Source organism: Branchiostoma floridae, chromosome 1 (assembly GCF_000003815.2).
Source record: "Branchiostoma floridae strain S238N-H82 chromosome 1, Bfl_VNyyK, whole genome shotgun sequence".
NCBI lineage: Eukaryota > Metazoa > Chordata > Leptocardii > Amphioxiformes > Branchiostomatidae > Branchiostoma > Branchiostoma floridae.
Window position 1 is genome coordinate 16,625,362 of NC_049979.1, and position 15,799 is coordinate 16,641,160.

General features: G+C 40.3%; 3 protein-coding genes across 3 annotated transcripts in view; 1 reads left to right on the forward strand and 2 right to left on the reverse strand.

Annotated features, from left to right (window-relative positions):
* On the reverse strand, window positions 1-10,632 carry LOC118424485 (nuclear factor related to kappa-B-binding protein-like; the record flags this gene model as incomplete). The annotated part of the gene is given in 24 exon segments (XM_035833062.1): window positions 1-309; window positions 515-680; window positions 1,098-1,171; window positions 1,473-1,596; window positions 1,720-1,776; window positions 1,910-1,959; window positions 2,227-2,401; window positions 2,642-2,702; window positions 2,874-2,917; window positions 3,341-3,414; window positions 3,663-3,728; window positions 3,916-4,042; window positions 4,353-4,443; window positions 4,804-4,969; window positions 5,089-5,173; window positions 5,505-5,620; window positions 6,012-6,131; window positions 6,391-6,436; window positions 6,700-6,855; window positions 7,138-7,265; window positions 8,444-8,511; window positions 8,827-8,960; window positions 9,552-9,657; window positions 10,475-10,632. Coding segments are annotated over 23 exon segments (2,518 nt in total), but the record flags the coding sequence as incomplete, so codon positions are not given.
* A 1,681-nt stretch (window positions 10,633-12,313) lies between these two features.
* Window positions 12,314-15,027, forward strand: LOC118420760 (kelch-like protein 17). The gene is made up of 2 exons (XM_035827735.1): window positions 12,314-14,166; window positions 14,255-15,027. Exon 1 carries the CDS (start codon window positions 12,334-12,336, stop codon window positions 14,119-14,121), a length of 1,788 nt encoding a protein of 595 aa, XP_035683628.1. The 5' UTR covers window positions 12,314-12,333; the 3' UTR covers window positions 14,122-14,166; window positions 14,255-15,027.
* Window positions 15,028-15,038: 11 nt separating this feature from the next.
* The window catches only part of LOC118410574 (muscarinic acetylcholine receptor M3-like), an 8,424-nt gene continuing 7,663 nt past the window's right edge, over window positions 15,039-15,799 (reverse strand). The window contains exon 3 of the mRNA XM_035812381.1: window positions 15,039-15,796. Within this exon, the coding sequence (XP_035668274.1) occupies window positions 15,540-15,796 (257 nt within the window). The 3' untranslated portion in view covers window positions 15,039-15,539. The remainder of the gene's footprint in view (window positions 15,797-15,799) is intronic.

The following is a 15,799-nucleotide window of genomic DNA, read 5'->3' on the forward strand; positions in this document are numbered from 1 at the left end:
GTGGAGGCATTACCAGTCTCAGACCAGGCTTTGTGGAGGGCCTGTGTGTCAAGGGTGCTCTAGGCGGATCTGCTACCTTCAGTTGTACCGGCTGGGCCACCTTCAGTCTTGGGACTTGGAGGTCGAGGGACACCCGAGGTTTGGGCTGGGGGGTAGGCTTCTTGGCTGGCTCCTGCGCCAGTGGTGATGGTGGCAGTGTTGGTTTCAGGGGAGAGGGTGCCGGCAGGGATGATGTTGGACTTGAACTTGGCTGAGAACTTGGCTGACTTGAGGACAGGGATGATGGGATAGGGGAGATACTCTGGAAGCCTGAAATACATGGAGGGAGTCTTTATGTTATGTAACTTTCAATCAAAACACTTTGACATGAGTTATGTCTTTACTACCATACAATATACATATATCTTCCACTAAACCTTATGAAAATTTCATATTCATGGAAATGTAAGAGGATGATGTGCTATGTACAGTATACCTGCTGAAACACAATGACAGCTCATTGTAATTTTCTGACCTGGTGGGAGGACTGGAGGCTTGGGTGAAGGTGTGGATGGTGCAGACTTGCATCTGGTCACCTCCGAGCTGACAGCTGTCTTAGCAGGCGTTGTCACAGTTGTAGAAGTAGCTGTTGCAGATGTAGTCATGGCTGTGGAGCTCACAATGGCAGGCTGCTTGGATTTCTAGAAAGTGTGATATTCATTACAGTTTTAGTTACATATGAGAAGGACAACACTATGAAATGATGGGGTGATAATCTTCTGGGTGGTACAATGATGCGTGCCTGCATAGACTCTACCTTGCACGAGATATGACATTTAAAACATGGGGAAAGTTCTCAAAAGTCTCTGTCACCTGTATTCAAGTTGTATCATTACATCTAAAATATATGCTACATAAAACCTCCCTATGGAATCATTATTGACTAAATCATACAAGATGCATCACTAAGCAATCACAGTGTAAAACTATTTCATTTAAAGGCACACAGAATACATAACGATGGTATGCTGTTTACAGCACAATGCCATTCAACATGCTGTTGGTCAGTAGGGAAGAAATACTGATTTTGTTGAACTATATAAAAGATATATTGACACCTTAGCAGCTTTCTGCTTCTGTTGAGCTGCTTTCTTCTGTCTGGCTGCTTCCATCTCCACCTCATGGATTCGCACTGTAGCAGAGGAGGCAGAAATCAGAGTTTTTGTTAGTGAAGAATAAAACATAGCAACTATGTAATATAATGGTACATCATGTACATTATAAAATAAGTTACAATGTACATTGTATAAGGGGGCATGCTGACAGAAGCAAAATAATGCAAAGGATCTTAAATAGCAGTGCTAAGTTGAAAAATGCTTTGATAGACCTTATACTATTGAAGCTATGATACAATATTTCTAATACTAGTAATAGTCACATAAGTTGTTTACAGTAGAACATAATTTGTGATAGATCATCTATTTGTGACTTACTGAAATCGTCCTCTGTCCGGTTCCTGTGCAGGTAGATCCACACCTTCCTGATGGGGTCATACTTCACACAGGGGTCCTTCTCATAGTGGAGCCGATCCAAGGCTCCACTCACTACAGCATTGATCTGTAACAGGTAATTCATGCACACATTAGGCCTGTGAATAACTGTGATGCATGACTATCACTTACTGCCAAACTACATGTACATGACAGGCCATAATCAAACCAACAAGAACAAAACAGTTACCTGTGAGTCAGTCGCATCTTTAGCCAGGTAGCTGGAGTCCTTCAACAGCTCACAGATCTGAAGTGAAGACACAATGAGCCAAGTTAATAACTAAATAAGAATTTCAACTCTGGAAATTACATGTACTAGAAACAGATTGAAATGGAATTGCAAACAATATTCATGCCAAAGCCCTGTGCACTAGTTTTACCTCTGCCCTGGTGCCCTCCCCATTTGGAAGTCTTGCTGCAGCATCTCGAACTGGAGAAGAACATTATGTCATTGAAGAGAATGTATGAAAAACAGGTTTAGATACAATGTATGTATCCACTGTGATTTCCAATAACAGCTGACTCGATACAAATCAGATTATGTGCATTGTACATGCAGTGTCTACAGACAGTACAATTTACAGGTACATGTATGCTCCATATTGGTCAAAATATCTCTATTTATAAGAATTGGTGTATTCTAACAAAAATCAAAATACTACATTGTAAATTGTGACATGGCACCTCAGTCACTAACCTAATGAGAGTATTGTGACACAAGCTGGCCGATCAGGCACAAGCAGGGAGTGTTCCCTGGCCTTGTTAAAGGTGGTTTCCTTCCCCTTCACCCCCTTGACTGGCCCCACCACTGCCTCGTAACCATGCATGCGGTATGTGAAAGGTTTGTGGGGTCCCTGGTAACGGGCTTCCTCCTGAAAATAAGTAAAGGCACCGTTAAGCTTTGCAGTTTTAAGAATATTATAAATTATAAAGTGATCAATTTAGTACATGATTAGTCAGACTGTGATATACAACTTATGATAGGGTCATCATCAGCGAGGGTCTTTTAATAAATCTTACTTAGCAGTAGTGCTGATACATCTATGTAGGACTACTGTAGAAGCTTGCTGCATTTGAAACGTTCAGGGAAACTGTGAAAAAGATGTCCAAACCTGTTTCCTGAACTCTTCCTTTTCCTGCCCATTGCTTGGCCTGACAACATAGTCAGTTCTCCTGCAGTAACAAAGGAACATTGTCAAGATTCAATCTTTAGTAGAACATTGTGTGATAGTTTCTAATTTCTATGTAAATGCACAGCCTATGTGCTTCAGCTATTTATGTCCTTGCAATCATTCATGCTAATTACAAAGTACTTCTCATTAACAGCAAAAAGAGTGTTCTCACATTCTGGGAGGAGGAACAGGCGAGCTCTGTTTTCCCTCTGACTCCTGCAAAAGGAACAACATACGGTCATCAGCAGCCATCTTAAGATGATACACAAGAAGAATATTTTCCATTTTTAAGGGTAAAATCTATGTGACAGAGCCCTAACTTTAGTATAGCTAGGAGCAGGCCATGTATAAGAATAGGGTTAATTCAATGACAGACTGCCTGTGACTGTGGACAGGAGCAGACTATGAAACACCTTCTTGTCTGCCCCCTCCTGTCCGAACCATGCATCAAAGAAGATCTGGAAGCTCTGACCCCCAGAGGAAAGGAGTGTGCAGAGTATTGGAGCAGGAAAGTTTAGTGATGACACGACGAAGAGAAGAATGTCAGGCCCTTACACACATTCCATTGTAATCCTCCCTACACTGAATTGTATGATAATGAGTTGATGAAATTTATGACAAAATTTACACTAGACTGACCTGTTTCTGGTTCAGCCCCAGTCCCTGTAGCCACTGCTTACACAATAATGTCAAGTCTGAATCTGAGGCTTGTCCTGGTGGAGAAAAATAACAGCTGACAATTATTATCTAATCTATGGCTATTGACTAAGAATTATTTAGACTGGATTATGAATTAGTTACACCTATGTCGGCCAATTAAAAAATTGCATTATATAGATAATTTTTACACATCTGCTAAATATATCATGTATCCTAGGTAAAGTGCATAACTAAAGCATTCTGTTAAGTTGCTTGCCACTATTTATACATGAAATAAGCAACATATCAAAAACATGCTGACCTATCCATTTCCAGTCCTGTGTTCCACTCCTGTACTCCACACAGGGGCAGAAGGATGGTGGCAGTGCTGGTAGGAGGAAAGATGTGCATGGGTCAGTAAGATATAGTGTTGCAAAATTGCAAAGGAGAAAAAATGTCAAAGCAAAGTTTAATAACCAACGGACTGGTAACCATGCAAAACAGGCTGTTTTGTATGATGATCAGCCCATAGGTTATTTGTGAAGAAATATCCGGCATGCATCTCAGCTACTGACCATTGGATTTGCCAGCCAGTAACCTGAGGGCAGGTTGAACCAGCTGAGACCAGTCCCTGTGGGTGGAGTACCAGGCGTTCAGCAGGCTGGTGGGGGCAGACTGCCAGTCTCGCACAAACTCCTCCAGCTGGGAGGGGCAAAGGGCATGGGGAGTCAGGCTTTTTTTCACTGGTAGTGCTTTGAATAAGGAATTTCTTTTAATTGGTGTTCCCATAGGAAATGTGTTTTCTTTTTCTTCCTATATTCCTTTTCACCATCTATTTGTATGTCTATCTAAAACTACAAATATTCTATGAATTAACTCAACAGTATGTGAAGCTGCAATATACTGGAACGTATCAAGTGATATCCAGTAAATCTGCAAGCTTACTAGTATTTCTAGGAGATACAATACTGATAGCATTAAGCACGGAGGAATGAGAACTCAAGCTGCTCACCTGTCTGATACTGAGGGCCTGCTCTGATGTACGCTGCATAATGGACTTGAGCAGCACAAAAAAACTGACATACATCCCTCCTACAGACTTTCTGTTTGCACAAATACAAAACAACACACGGTTAGGAGAAGAAAACTCTACGAAGTTAGCTTGATATTTGATCAACAGAGTTTACAACATGGCATAATCATAAATGAACCCTAACTCCAGGAAAATGAGTCTGAAAATAGACAGTGTCAAAGTTCTGAAGCAAAGTTAAATTGTAATTTTTGACATAGATATTTGACTTTGTTTCTAGCAATTGGTTCAAAGACTCCCTTTAACATCCACTTTTCATTTCAGAGTGTTACACAGTGCAAAGTAGGCCCTTAAAGACAAAAGCGTGACAATTGCAAACTTACTCAAGATATTCTCTCCACATACAGTGAAATTTGAAGACCTTTTGACTTACAATTTTCCAGCCATCACCCCTGTCTGTGCAGCTGCCACACCTCCAGCATTGGCAGCACCTATGGACGACTGGTCCTCTTCCACCTTGGGCTCTGCTTTGGGCTTCTTCCTGGGCCGATCCTTCTTCTCCTTCTTCTTCACCACAGGTGGTGAAAAGGATGTCATCACTACAACAACAACAGAGGAGTAGTCACTATGTAGCCATGGGAATCATATTACCAGTCATAGCAATCTCTTCCCCATTTGATTTGGAAATATAAGTACAAAATCAACCAAACTGTCTTACTTTGCCTGGGTAGAGCAGGTCTGCGATTAGTTCTCAAGATGACTTCATTAAGGCTCATGCCCTGTGTGTCCAGCTCTGGTGCATCCTGGGTAACACATATTGTAAGAACTGTGGTTGAAAATGCTGAATCTTTGTTTAATGCATCTAATTACAACATACAATTTCAATATCTATAAATTAATGAATGAATGAATGTATGAACTTTTAATGAAATTTATTGCTTGACAATTGAACGGGCCGACAACGTATGGCAACAACTACTAAAATACATACAGATACAGAACAAACAAATATTATCAATAGCAATCACATTGCTGTCACACTTAAGATGCAAGACTCAACATCTACAAAGAAAAAAAAGAAAAACAAAGAGATACTTGATAAGCTATAATAATATACAAGTAATGTTAAATCACCTCTTGTTCTGTTCGTCTTCTCTTGTGCCTGAGTAGCATCTTGGTGATTTCCTGGTCAGTTGGAGTGGGTGGAGGGGGAAGTGGAGGAGGAGGGGGCTGGAGAACTGTGGAGGCTGCTTCATGTGTAGAAACAAAGGGTGTAATCTTACCAAAAGAAGATCATATTCAACAAGATACAGGCACTTACCTTATCTATACATGTAGCTTTATGTAGGGAAAAAGTAATGCCGTGACTTTATAGTTTTACTGTTGCTTTTAGCACAATGATTTTTATGTACAGTATTTAAAATCAATGATATTGCCATAGGATCAAATTCAGTTTCCTTGTATTGTAAGAGAACTGAGGTCTTCCTACACTAAAAAGTTCTAAGGGGCTCTAGAGAAAATCTACAATCAGGATGCCCATGAAATACTATTGAAATACAATCATTATAACATATCATTATAATAGAGATTGTGTGAATTGAGACTGTGTGACATCTATGATAAAGTCTAGGCATTTCTAACCTGAAGCTCCTAGCTCTGCCCCTTTAGGCCTGGGAGCCATGGTAGACACCACCCTGGGTGTGGTGGGAGGAGAGTCTCCAAACAACATGGACACCTGCTGACTCAAAACACTGCTGGCTTCTGGGGGAAGTATTAAGGACAAATGCCTTTCATTATAATCTAAAATAGACCATAACTGTTTCAGAATATAAAATGCCTTCATGCTTGTAATCTTAAACATGTGTTTTTGCACCCACATTATTACAACAAAGTTCATACAGATGACATTTGATATGACAGTAATCAATGTGACATTACATGACAAATACACTTGATCTCTGACTTACATATCCATAGAAATATGAAAAGAGTTCACAGCAGATGTCACTTTTCTACTTACCCTGGGGAGAATCGGCATCCTCATCAGAGGATGTCTCATCATCCACCTGTAATAGGAAAGCCAATGAGGTTATGGAAGTTTTGTTTACCTAATATAATTGAGGGATTTTTTTCTAAAGCATTGGAGCTACAGGGCAATTGACATGCATGTACAAATGACAAAAATCCAATGGGAGAAACAATGTTAGTAAGCTAGTGAAAGAGAGTAAGAGTTCTAGCCTAAAGAAATGCTTAGATTGAATGTACGGAGGTCTATGTTACAGATAGACATGCTATGTAAACGTCTGGTGAGAAATCCTTTGTGCCTTACCCCACATTCCTCCTTTACTTCCAGCAGTATCTTGTGGTACATTCTGGAGGCTCTCTGTTGTACAGGATCTGGGCGTGGCTTCCTCTGTTGTTCAGGGTGGGGAGGGGGAGGCACCCGGTAGTCAGGACCATTCTGTAGTGCAGACTGCAGTACCCTCTGTAAACATAACACGACAACCAGTCTATATCAGTGACATTTCCGAATAAATAAATAAATAAATATTAGTGACCAGATAAAAGTAATAACTCTGTATAATGCATTGTAGGTTGGGAGAGTGAAAAGCACACTATCAATGCTGTTTAAAGTAATAATGTGAGTAGAATGGACAGAAATATTCACACGATGCACAAGCATATGAAGGGCACAAAAGTTATAAATATAGTGAAATGATGATTTGGGGTTATTTAACACTATTATATATAGGATAGCATATCCTACCTCTCTGGAAATGATGACATCCTTCAGCAGTTTCTGGTAGTATCTCTGCTGGCGAAATTTGTAGTCTCTGTACTTGGCTTTCTGACACTTGGCTTTCAGTCGAGCATTGGCTGGGAAAAGGTAGCCACCTACGAAGGAGTCCAGTTTGGAAATGTCAATGATGTATAAATGTAATCTTGAATTATTGTTCTTGATTATAGAAATTAGCCGTGTAACACTGAAAAGCATGCTATAACAATGTTCATTAGTGAAATTCAAACTACCAAGTTTGTTTTCCAGGCTGGTAGATACAGGGAGAAGATGCAAGCAGAGGGGTAGAAAATACATCCATCCTTCTCTATCTAATACCTGACATATTAGTCATTACAACTTCAAAGCTTTTCTGTTACTTGCACAACAGCAAACATCAATATTGCACAGGCACAACTGTCACAGCTAGCATTCATATCATTCACACCAGGTGGTCAGGCTCAATTAAATAGCTAGAATAGCTGATTCTGTCTGCTTTGTAAAATAGTAGCTTAAACTAGTGCTCCTGCTTGGTAAGCCTTGCTTCCGAGAAGTAGACATAGAGTCAATTCCAAGTCACCGAGATGGTTTTGAAATAATATTTGTAATAAGTTTGAACTATTTTGAGTAAAAGAACATTTCAGTCACTTAAGTTCGAAATTGTTCAAACATTTCAAAATGAAAGTTTAAACATGTTTGAACCTTTTTATATTTGTTGGAACATTTGGGAAAGTAATGATATCATTATCTCTTTATTTACAACAATTTTCAAACATCTATGTGTTTTTGTTATTGTTCCAACATGTTCCAACATTTTGTGTCATTTTTCCCTCCATAAAAACTTATATTGACCCTATAAACAAAGCTGCTAAGCTTGGTCCTTTGTTTGGCTCTTGTATTTTTAGATTTTCTTTAGTATACACTGGTGAGTCTTTTGTGAGAAGGTGGCAGACAGACATAATTTCCTGCACTTGGCAGGGATGTGTGAATTGCCCTCTTCCCAGCCCACTGACCCAGTTTCATCATATTGTTTCCATGTTTGAACATGTGATCACAAATGATGCATCTATGTTGGAACAGTTTAGAAACTAACAGAAATAATGTATTTGATGTTAGAAATGTTTCTAACATGTTTGAACATTATAGAAACATTTAGAACGTCACATAAATGTTGTAAATAGTTCTAAACAGTTACTTATCACAGTTAGATTGTTACAAAGATTTCCAAATTGTTAGAACAAAAGGCAACTAACACCCTCTCGGTAATATGGAATCGACTCTATACAAGTCATATTACCTTTCAACTGTTTTTGAAATGACTGCAAAGGATTTCCAAACTTGAAATTTTCTCCTGAAAACAGTGATCTACAAAGAGAAAGAAACACATTTGTGATATGAATTTGAATTCTGCAAATCAATGCATTACATTTGTTAAATTTCATTTACACATACAGCTTTCAAATGCCATTATGTCGTGTAGCTGATATTCTAGTCTAGACCAGAATACCATATTTCATTATATTCCACATGTATACAAGATAGTCTATGCTACAAAAATCTATATTCAGATATAGAAAAAAAGACATAATGTCATTCTATTGCAAATAAAATGACAGTCTCAATTTCAGCTTTAATATCAACACTTGTGTTTGTAATCAGCAAATGAACAGTAGCTTGTACCTGAGAGTTTCTTCACTGTTGTGAGTACCGTTGTCAGGAAATGTGGGCAGGAACTTGCTGAGATGCTGCCTCTGCTCTGCTGACAGCACACTGTTCCAGGTCTCCAGACTCAGGACATCCTGGAAAACCTCAGGCTGAAAAAGGGGGAGATCTAGACTTCATATTTAAAGCAACAGTGGCTTACTGATGCCATGCTTACAAGTGCTTTGTAAACGGTTAGCAGCGGATGAACATTAGGTCTAACAAAATATCTTTCTGGTTCATATTCCTGAAAAATTAGGTTTTGGAAGGTTGAGTTTCTTCTCCCCACCCTCTTTAAGTTTTTAGATTTTGGCCACAGTGATTAAACAAAAACACTTTGCATCAGCAAACTGGCATTTTCAACATCATATTTTTATACATATATACAATACACAAGCACAAGTGTACAATGTTTACCACACAAATTATTGCATCAACTGTTCAATTAAATATTATTTAATATCACTTATTCACTGAAATAAAGTGTGAATGCAGGAAGTCTGTAGGAAAATTGTAAAGACTTCTTGGAATACTTCTTTACATCACTCAAATGTCAGATTGAAAATTGTATGTCCATTGCCAGGGGTGGAACCTCAAGAGAGGCTAGGGTCAGCAGTTTTTCTTTCATGTCTGTTGGATAACTGGAAACAACATTTTCCCCTTGTCCTTGCTTATAATGCTGAAAGACTTTCACACGGCCTCACTTTTTCAATTAGGTCTCTTGGCACCAGTACATCCTCCTTCCCCAGTCGACATGGCTCCATGTTCAGTTCAACAGCTGGCATCAGGACCTGCTAGAAGATGGTACATCTGGGAGCAAACAATTCCTTCTATGTTACCATCATATTCTGTGTACAATAAAAGAATATTAAGACAAATCTAACCCTCTCATCAACCATCATAGTTCTGGGGGAAACCAGACTATCGTAGTATGAAAAAACATACCTGTGCAAAATAGACTGTTCCAATGTTACCAGAAAGCAAAAATGGACTATTCGCAATTAGCCTGTGTTTACACAATCTCTCGCTGGCTGGGGTTAATGACTACTGTGGTGGCAACTGTAAGGCCGGCCACTAGGAGTGTGATTTTAGTCAGGCTATATTCACAATCAGCCACTGCAAAAAATTAACTTTCAGTAGGTTCAAAATGGATTTTCCAAAATTACCCACAATTGACTTATTTATGCAAATTAGGTCCTCATTTGCATAAGCTTTACTCAATGATGTTCATCTTCCAAATGCCACAACTGGCACATGCATGAAAGTCCCTTCATTTACCACGATGGAATCATAACTAATAACACTTTCTCAACATATTCTGATTTGCATAATTGCAATCTGATTATATCAAGTATGTAAATACATGATGAAAAATCATGATGATCTAGCAACCCCCTCTAGAGTTTATATTTAATAAATATCAACACATTCTCGAGCTATATATATGCTATTCATCTACACGCATCCACACACACATACAAATATTATAGAAAACCAAGGCCTTGCAAAAATATTTTCAATCTAGCAAAGGTAAATAACAGCAGATACCAGATCCCCTATAATATTGGTCGTGGCTGGTATGGCTGGTACTCTGAATGCTAAATTGGGGCCAACATAAATAGCTTACCTGTCTCAGGTTGCATTACCTGCATCAGCACATATGATCTGCTTCACTTTCAAAGATTCAAGGATCCGTAGACCTTGGTAACAAAAACTGTGCAACCGGAATAGAAATTATACACACAAGCTTCGCAGGTTGCGACTGGCTATTACATCAAACGACCCGGCGCTGCAAGGAAATGCCCCTGGGATAAGCAAGTCTACGAAAACCTCGCCTTCCGCACTGGTGTTCCAGTGCTGAATCAATTGTCTGAACGGCCTCAGCACTGGTTTTCCAGTGCTGAAATTCTTTCAGCACTCGTTTTCCAGTGCTGATCGGCCTTGTTCGAGTGCTGAAACTCCCTCAGCACTGGTTTTCCAGTGCTGAATTTCTTTTAGCACTCGTTTTCCAGTGCTGAACTTCTGTCAGCACTCGTTTTCCAGTGCTGAACTGCCGCCAGCACTCGGTCACCAGTGCTGAAATCCGGGGATATCGGGGCCGGGTCAGGTCAAAGGTCATTCAGCACTGGTTACCGAGTGCTGAAACTGCCGTCAGCACTGGAACCGAGTGCTGATATACAAAAACCTCGCCTTCCGCACTGGATTTACCAGTGCTCGGGGACACTTCAGCACTGGGAAACCAGTGCTATGAAATCTTCAGCACTGGAAAACGAGTACTGACGTCTTTTAAGGACTGGAACGATGTGCGAACCAGTGCTTACGTCCTAATCCAGCACTGGAATCTCCCAGTGCTGAGAGTCTAAGGTACAAGACGTAAATTCGAAGGAAAGATAAGTTATTTCGTGCAAAGAAAATTGTAGTTGTGCTATCCATTCCTTATGTAATTGAATATATGTATACTGTATAAGGGATATATATCATTTATAAAATGAATGAATGAATGAAGACCTTTATTGCACATTTTTTTATGAAGTACTGATAGCGGTACTAGTAAAAGGACGCAAATTTGATTAAAGTTACTTCGTGCAAAGAAAACTTCGTGTAAAGTTGTGTATTTTATTCGTTGTACATGTGTAATTGAAAGATAGATATACGTATATGTGTAAGAGGTGTTTAAGGGATAGCTATCATTATAACAATAAGCAACTTTATTGTGTGATTGTGATAGATATAGCCAGCCTCCTCGTTGTTGTTGTCGTTGTCGTTGAAGAGGCGCCACTGAACTTCCAAAAGGATGAGGTCTGCCATAGGTGACGTTTATAATCCAGCAATGTCTTAAGTTTTAGTAGTAGAGCAAAGGACGTATCGTAATTCCAAATTACTGTAACAGATATATCTCAGAGTCTCCCGATCTCTCAGCACTCGGTTTCCAGTGCTGAATATTCGTCAGCACTCGTTTTCCAGTACTGAATGTTCGTCAGCACTGGAAATCCAGTGCTGAATGTTCGTCAGCACTCGGTTTCCAGTGCTGAAGCCGGCGTTTCGAGTGCTGAGAGCGCGTCAGCACTGGGTTCCAGTGCTGAAAAAGGAGGGAGAGGTTTTCGTAGTTTTGCCTGGGATAATAATTTGCGCCCCTATATCAAGAGGACTTCAAAAACCTCCTAGCTTTATATATATCAAGGATTTCGTGAAGGACAGCAACATACCTCCCACATACTCCAAGCTCTTGCTCCTGCTGATTCATGACCTTCGACCTGTAGGGATCTACCATTATGTTATCGGGAGTTATAACCATGCGTGAGTAGAAATATAGATAGATTAGATCATCATTCAGCAATAAAATACAAATTTATGGATACAAATTATAATTTTAAATTGTAAAGATAATAGTATAGTTTTTTAATGATTCATTGACTTTTTATATATGTCTTATATATAAAGTTGATACCCCTTTGTAGAATGTATAGTGCGGCATTTACCGCCATCATGGCGGATCAAGACGTCTATGACATCCTGTGCACAGAATTTCGAGAAGCGAGGACCGACTCTCCCGAAGTTCAGCCCGCTGAAACTCCTGATGAACACGACGTAATAATCATAGTTGAAGGGGAGGAGTTCAAGGCGCACAAGGCCATTCTTACCAGCCATAGTGACTATTTCTGCTCTGTTTTCAAAGACCATTTTAGCGAGGGCCTTTCGTCGAACTGCGAGGTCCGCCTGACGTGTACAACATGTCAGGGCATGAGGGGAATTCTGGACTACATGTACACTGGTAAGGTCCTCATCGACCGCAGTAATGTCGCAGAACTGTTCACGGGTGCTCACTACCTTCTCATGCCCAAACTAAAGGGATATTGCGTCTCGTTCCTCGAAAAGAACACAGACGTTTCTTCCTGTTTACAGGTCAAGTCGTTGGCGGAGTTCTACAGTATCGAGTTGCACGGCTTGTTGGAACAGAGTCGAGAATTCATCAGGAACCATTTCACAGAACTGGCAGACAGTGATCCAGTTCTACAAATTTCTTCAGAAGATTTGCTTGAAATAGTAGCAGACGACATGTTACGCGTTAAAGACGAGCAGTCTGTATACAGTCTTGTGGTCAGGTGGACCAACCATGACCTTGAAAAGAGAAGGCAGCACTTCCCTATGCTGCTTCAGAACGTCCGCCTGCCACAGTTGGGGGAAGACTTCTTAGCAAATGTTGTATTAAAGACGAAACTAGTGGCGGAGGATGTCACATGTAAGGAACTAGTCAAAGAGGCAATCACAATAATACAAAACCCGCCCGAGTTTGAAGAAGACAGTCTTGGGGTGATGAGTAGGGCAAGACGTGGCACCCTGAGAAATGTTGTCACTGTCATCAATTCTCAGGACATTTTCTGTTTGGATATAGATGAGAACTGCTGGGGAAGGCTGAAGACAAGCACAGATAAGTGCCTGTGGTCTCAGGCTGTTGCAATGCTGGATGGTCACTTGTATCTTGCCGGTGGATCATCAGATGGTATCCAAGCCACCAATGATGTCCACCGGTTTGATCCTCTGACCAACCAGTGGTACTATGTGTGCCCCATGAAAGTTCGCAGACAGGACTTCTGTCTAGTGCCACTGGACGGAAAACTCTATGCAATATGTGGCTCGCTAGGAACAGGGTCTCGATACAAGTCTCATGTATCAGTGGAGAGCTACAGTCCAACACAAAACACATGGACATTTGTTGCCTCAACATGGAAACCTTGCTTCAACAGCCAAGCAATAGCCAGTGCTAATACCCACCGTATCTACTGCCTTGGAACAGAGTTGTCAACATCTTCAGCAAGACAGAACACAGTGTTCCTGAGGTACAACAGTGAAGTTGACCAGTGGGAAACAAGAAGCAGTCCCCGAGCAGATGTCCTGGGTTCTATTCTGCAGCTAGCTGGTGATGAAGTGATCCTCCAGGACCTGGTCGTTGGTAGAACCCAGATGTACCAGGATGTAGCGGACCTGTGGGTGTTGGTGCCCAGCCACATCAGTGCCATACCTGACCACAGACACTCCTTCACCAGCTGTGCAGTGGACAGTAGGATTTTTGTCTTTGGTGGAGAACAACACTGGGCAGGGATGTGGTCGGGCAGTATTCCTCGAGACACCTACCAGGAGGCCTTTGTCTACGACAAGGAGTCTGAAGCTAGGCTATGGCAGGCCCTTCCTGAAGTGCCTGCTAGAGTCATGGGACAGTCTACATGCTGCAAGATGCAAGTGCCACTTGAATACCTTGAGATTGTTTTGTCTTAGGCTGTTAATGTTCACGTCTGTCAAAAAAATGAAAGTTGACAATTTCTTTTACTAAAGGAACTTTTGAGTTGCTTAAGAGTTAAGGACAATTAGTGGATACTTTGTGCTACTCTTTGATTTGATAGGTACTTATGTGTTACTCTTTGAAAGAGTATTAATTTAAGGTACTCAATGGGTTTATTTTGGAACATAAAATTTGTAATTAGATCTTGATAATGATTATAGAACTCATCAGACATGATACATATGATACATGTGTAAGATGATGAAGGATGGATGGTGGTGAGAGTTTTCTTTTAGGAAAGACTTTGTATAGTAACTAAGTAAGCATAACTTTTGCAGTTGACAATGCAGTCTCACAGCTTAGATTGTTGCTGGGCACAAATCCTCACTAAATCCATTATCTTGTGTATCTGAACCAAGGCTTATCATTATGCCAGCATGAAAGATTTCAGAGGGAAGAATCATGTTAAGGGTTATTTCTTACAGGTGTAAAAAGAGCTTCAAAGTACATTGCAGTAGATCTCTTCTAACAATGCATCCAACAATGGTTGAAAAAACATGAATTCTTTGTATGCCCTGTTATAGTTCTCCATGAATATTGAACCATTGTGTATTGTACTCAACAATTCTAAATTCCTATGTTGAATGCAAGTGTAACATAGGTAATTGCACACTAGTACTTCTGCAATATTTTAGGAATAATTTTGTCTTAAAGAATATGTCATAGATTAAACAACTTTTTCGATTATAAATACAACAATGCCATGTATGAATACAATGACATCATGTTTCATCAATTAATTGATCTTCATTTTGAGGCCTAGAACTTTTGTAGATGCCATTAGCAATTCAGCCAGTGTCAAGTGTCAGACTCAATGTGGAGTAAATGTCAATGACAAATTCTATCAAAGGCATCTGATTCATCACAGCTTTATTCAAACAACAATTGTAACTGCACTTAAGGGGAGACGTCTAGTCGACCATGCAACAGCAAACACACATGGCTAGACTTTTGCACTAAGTCAAATAGTCGCGTCATTCCATCTTGTCAGACAATAAGGTATCAATTATCGTTGAGAAATGTAAATAATGAACATGAAAGCTCAAACCCGACATACAACAAACAAGGTAGTGCTAGAGTTACGTTCAACTGCACGATCAGGGAACAAATGGTCAATGCTGCTGGAAAAAACGATTTTGAACAATTAGCCCAACAGTGTCCATACCGATATCTATAATGTAAAATCCACAAGACTTGATTAATTGTATGGAGAGAAAGATGAATTAACATTTCAATACTAATCTGGATAAAATAATGCTATCGAAAATATACATGTTAGCATATACAATCCTGCTGCAGCTCTATCCTCGCGGTGCAGAACCCGTACGCCATTTTGTGTTCCAGACTGCTCGGTTTATCCAGCTTGCAGGGTTGATTGGCGACCAGCTTGACTAGTAGCCCTGGAGCCGATACGCAGGACTTTCTTGAATGCCTTTCTAAACTCCGGACTGAGGAGGCTGTACACGATGGGGTTCAGACCAGAGTTTATGTAGGCCATCCAATAGGACACGTTGTAAGCCGTGCTGCTGATGCATGCTGGACACGCGCCGGTAACAAGGTACATGGTGATGAATGGGATCCAACAAATCAGAAAGACCACTGATACCACAACTA

Bases quoted from the DNA above. Each gene is read 5' to 3' on its own strand.
- LOC118420760 (XM_035827735.1), top strand. From the start codon at position 12,334: ATGGCGGATCAAGACGTCTATGACATCCTGTGCACAGAATTTCGAGAA.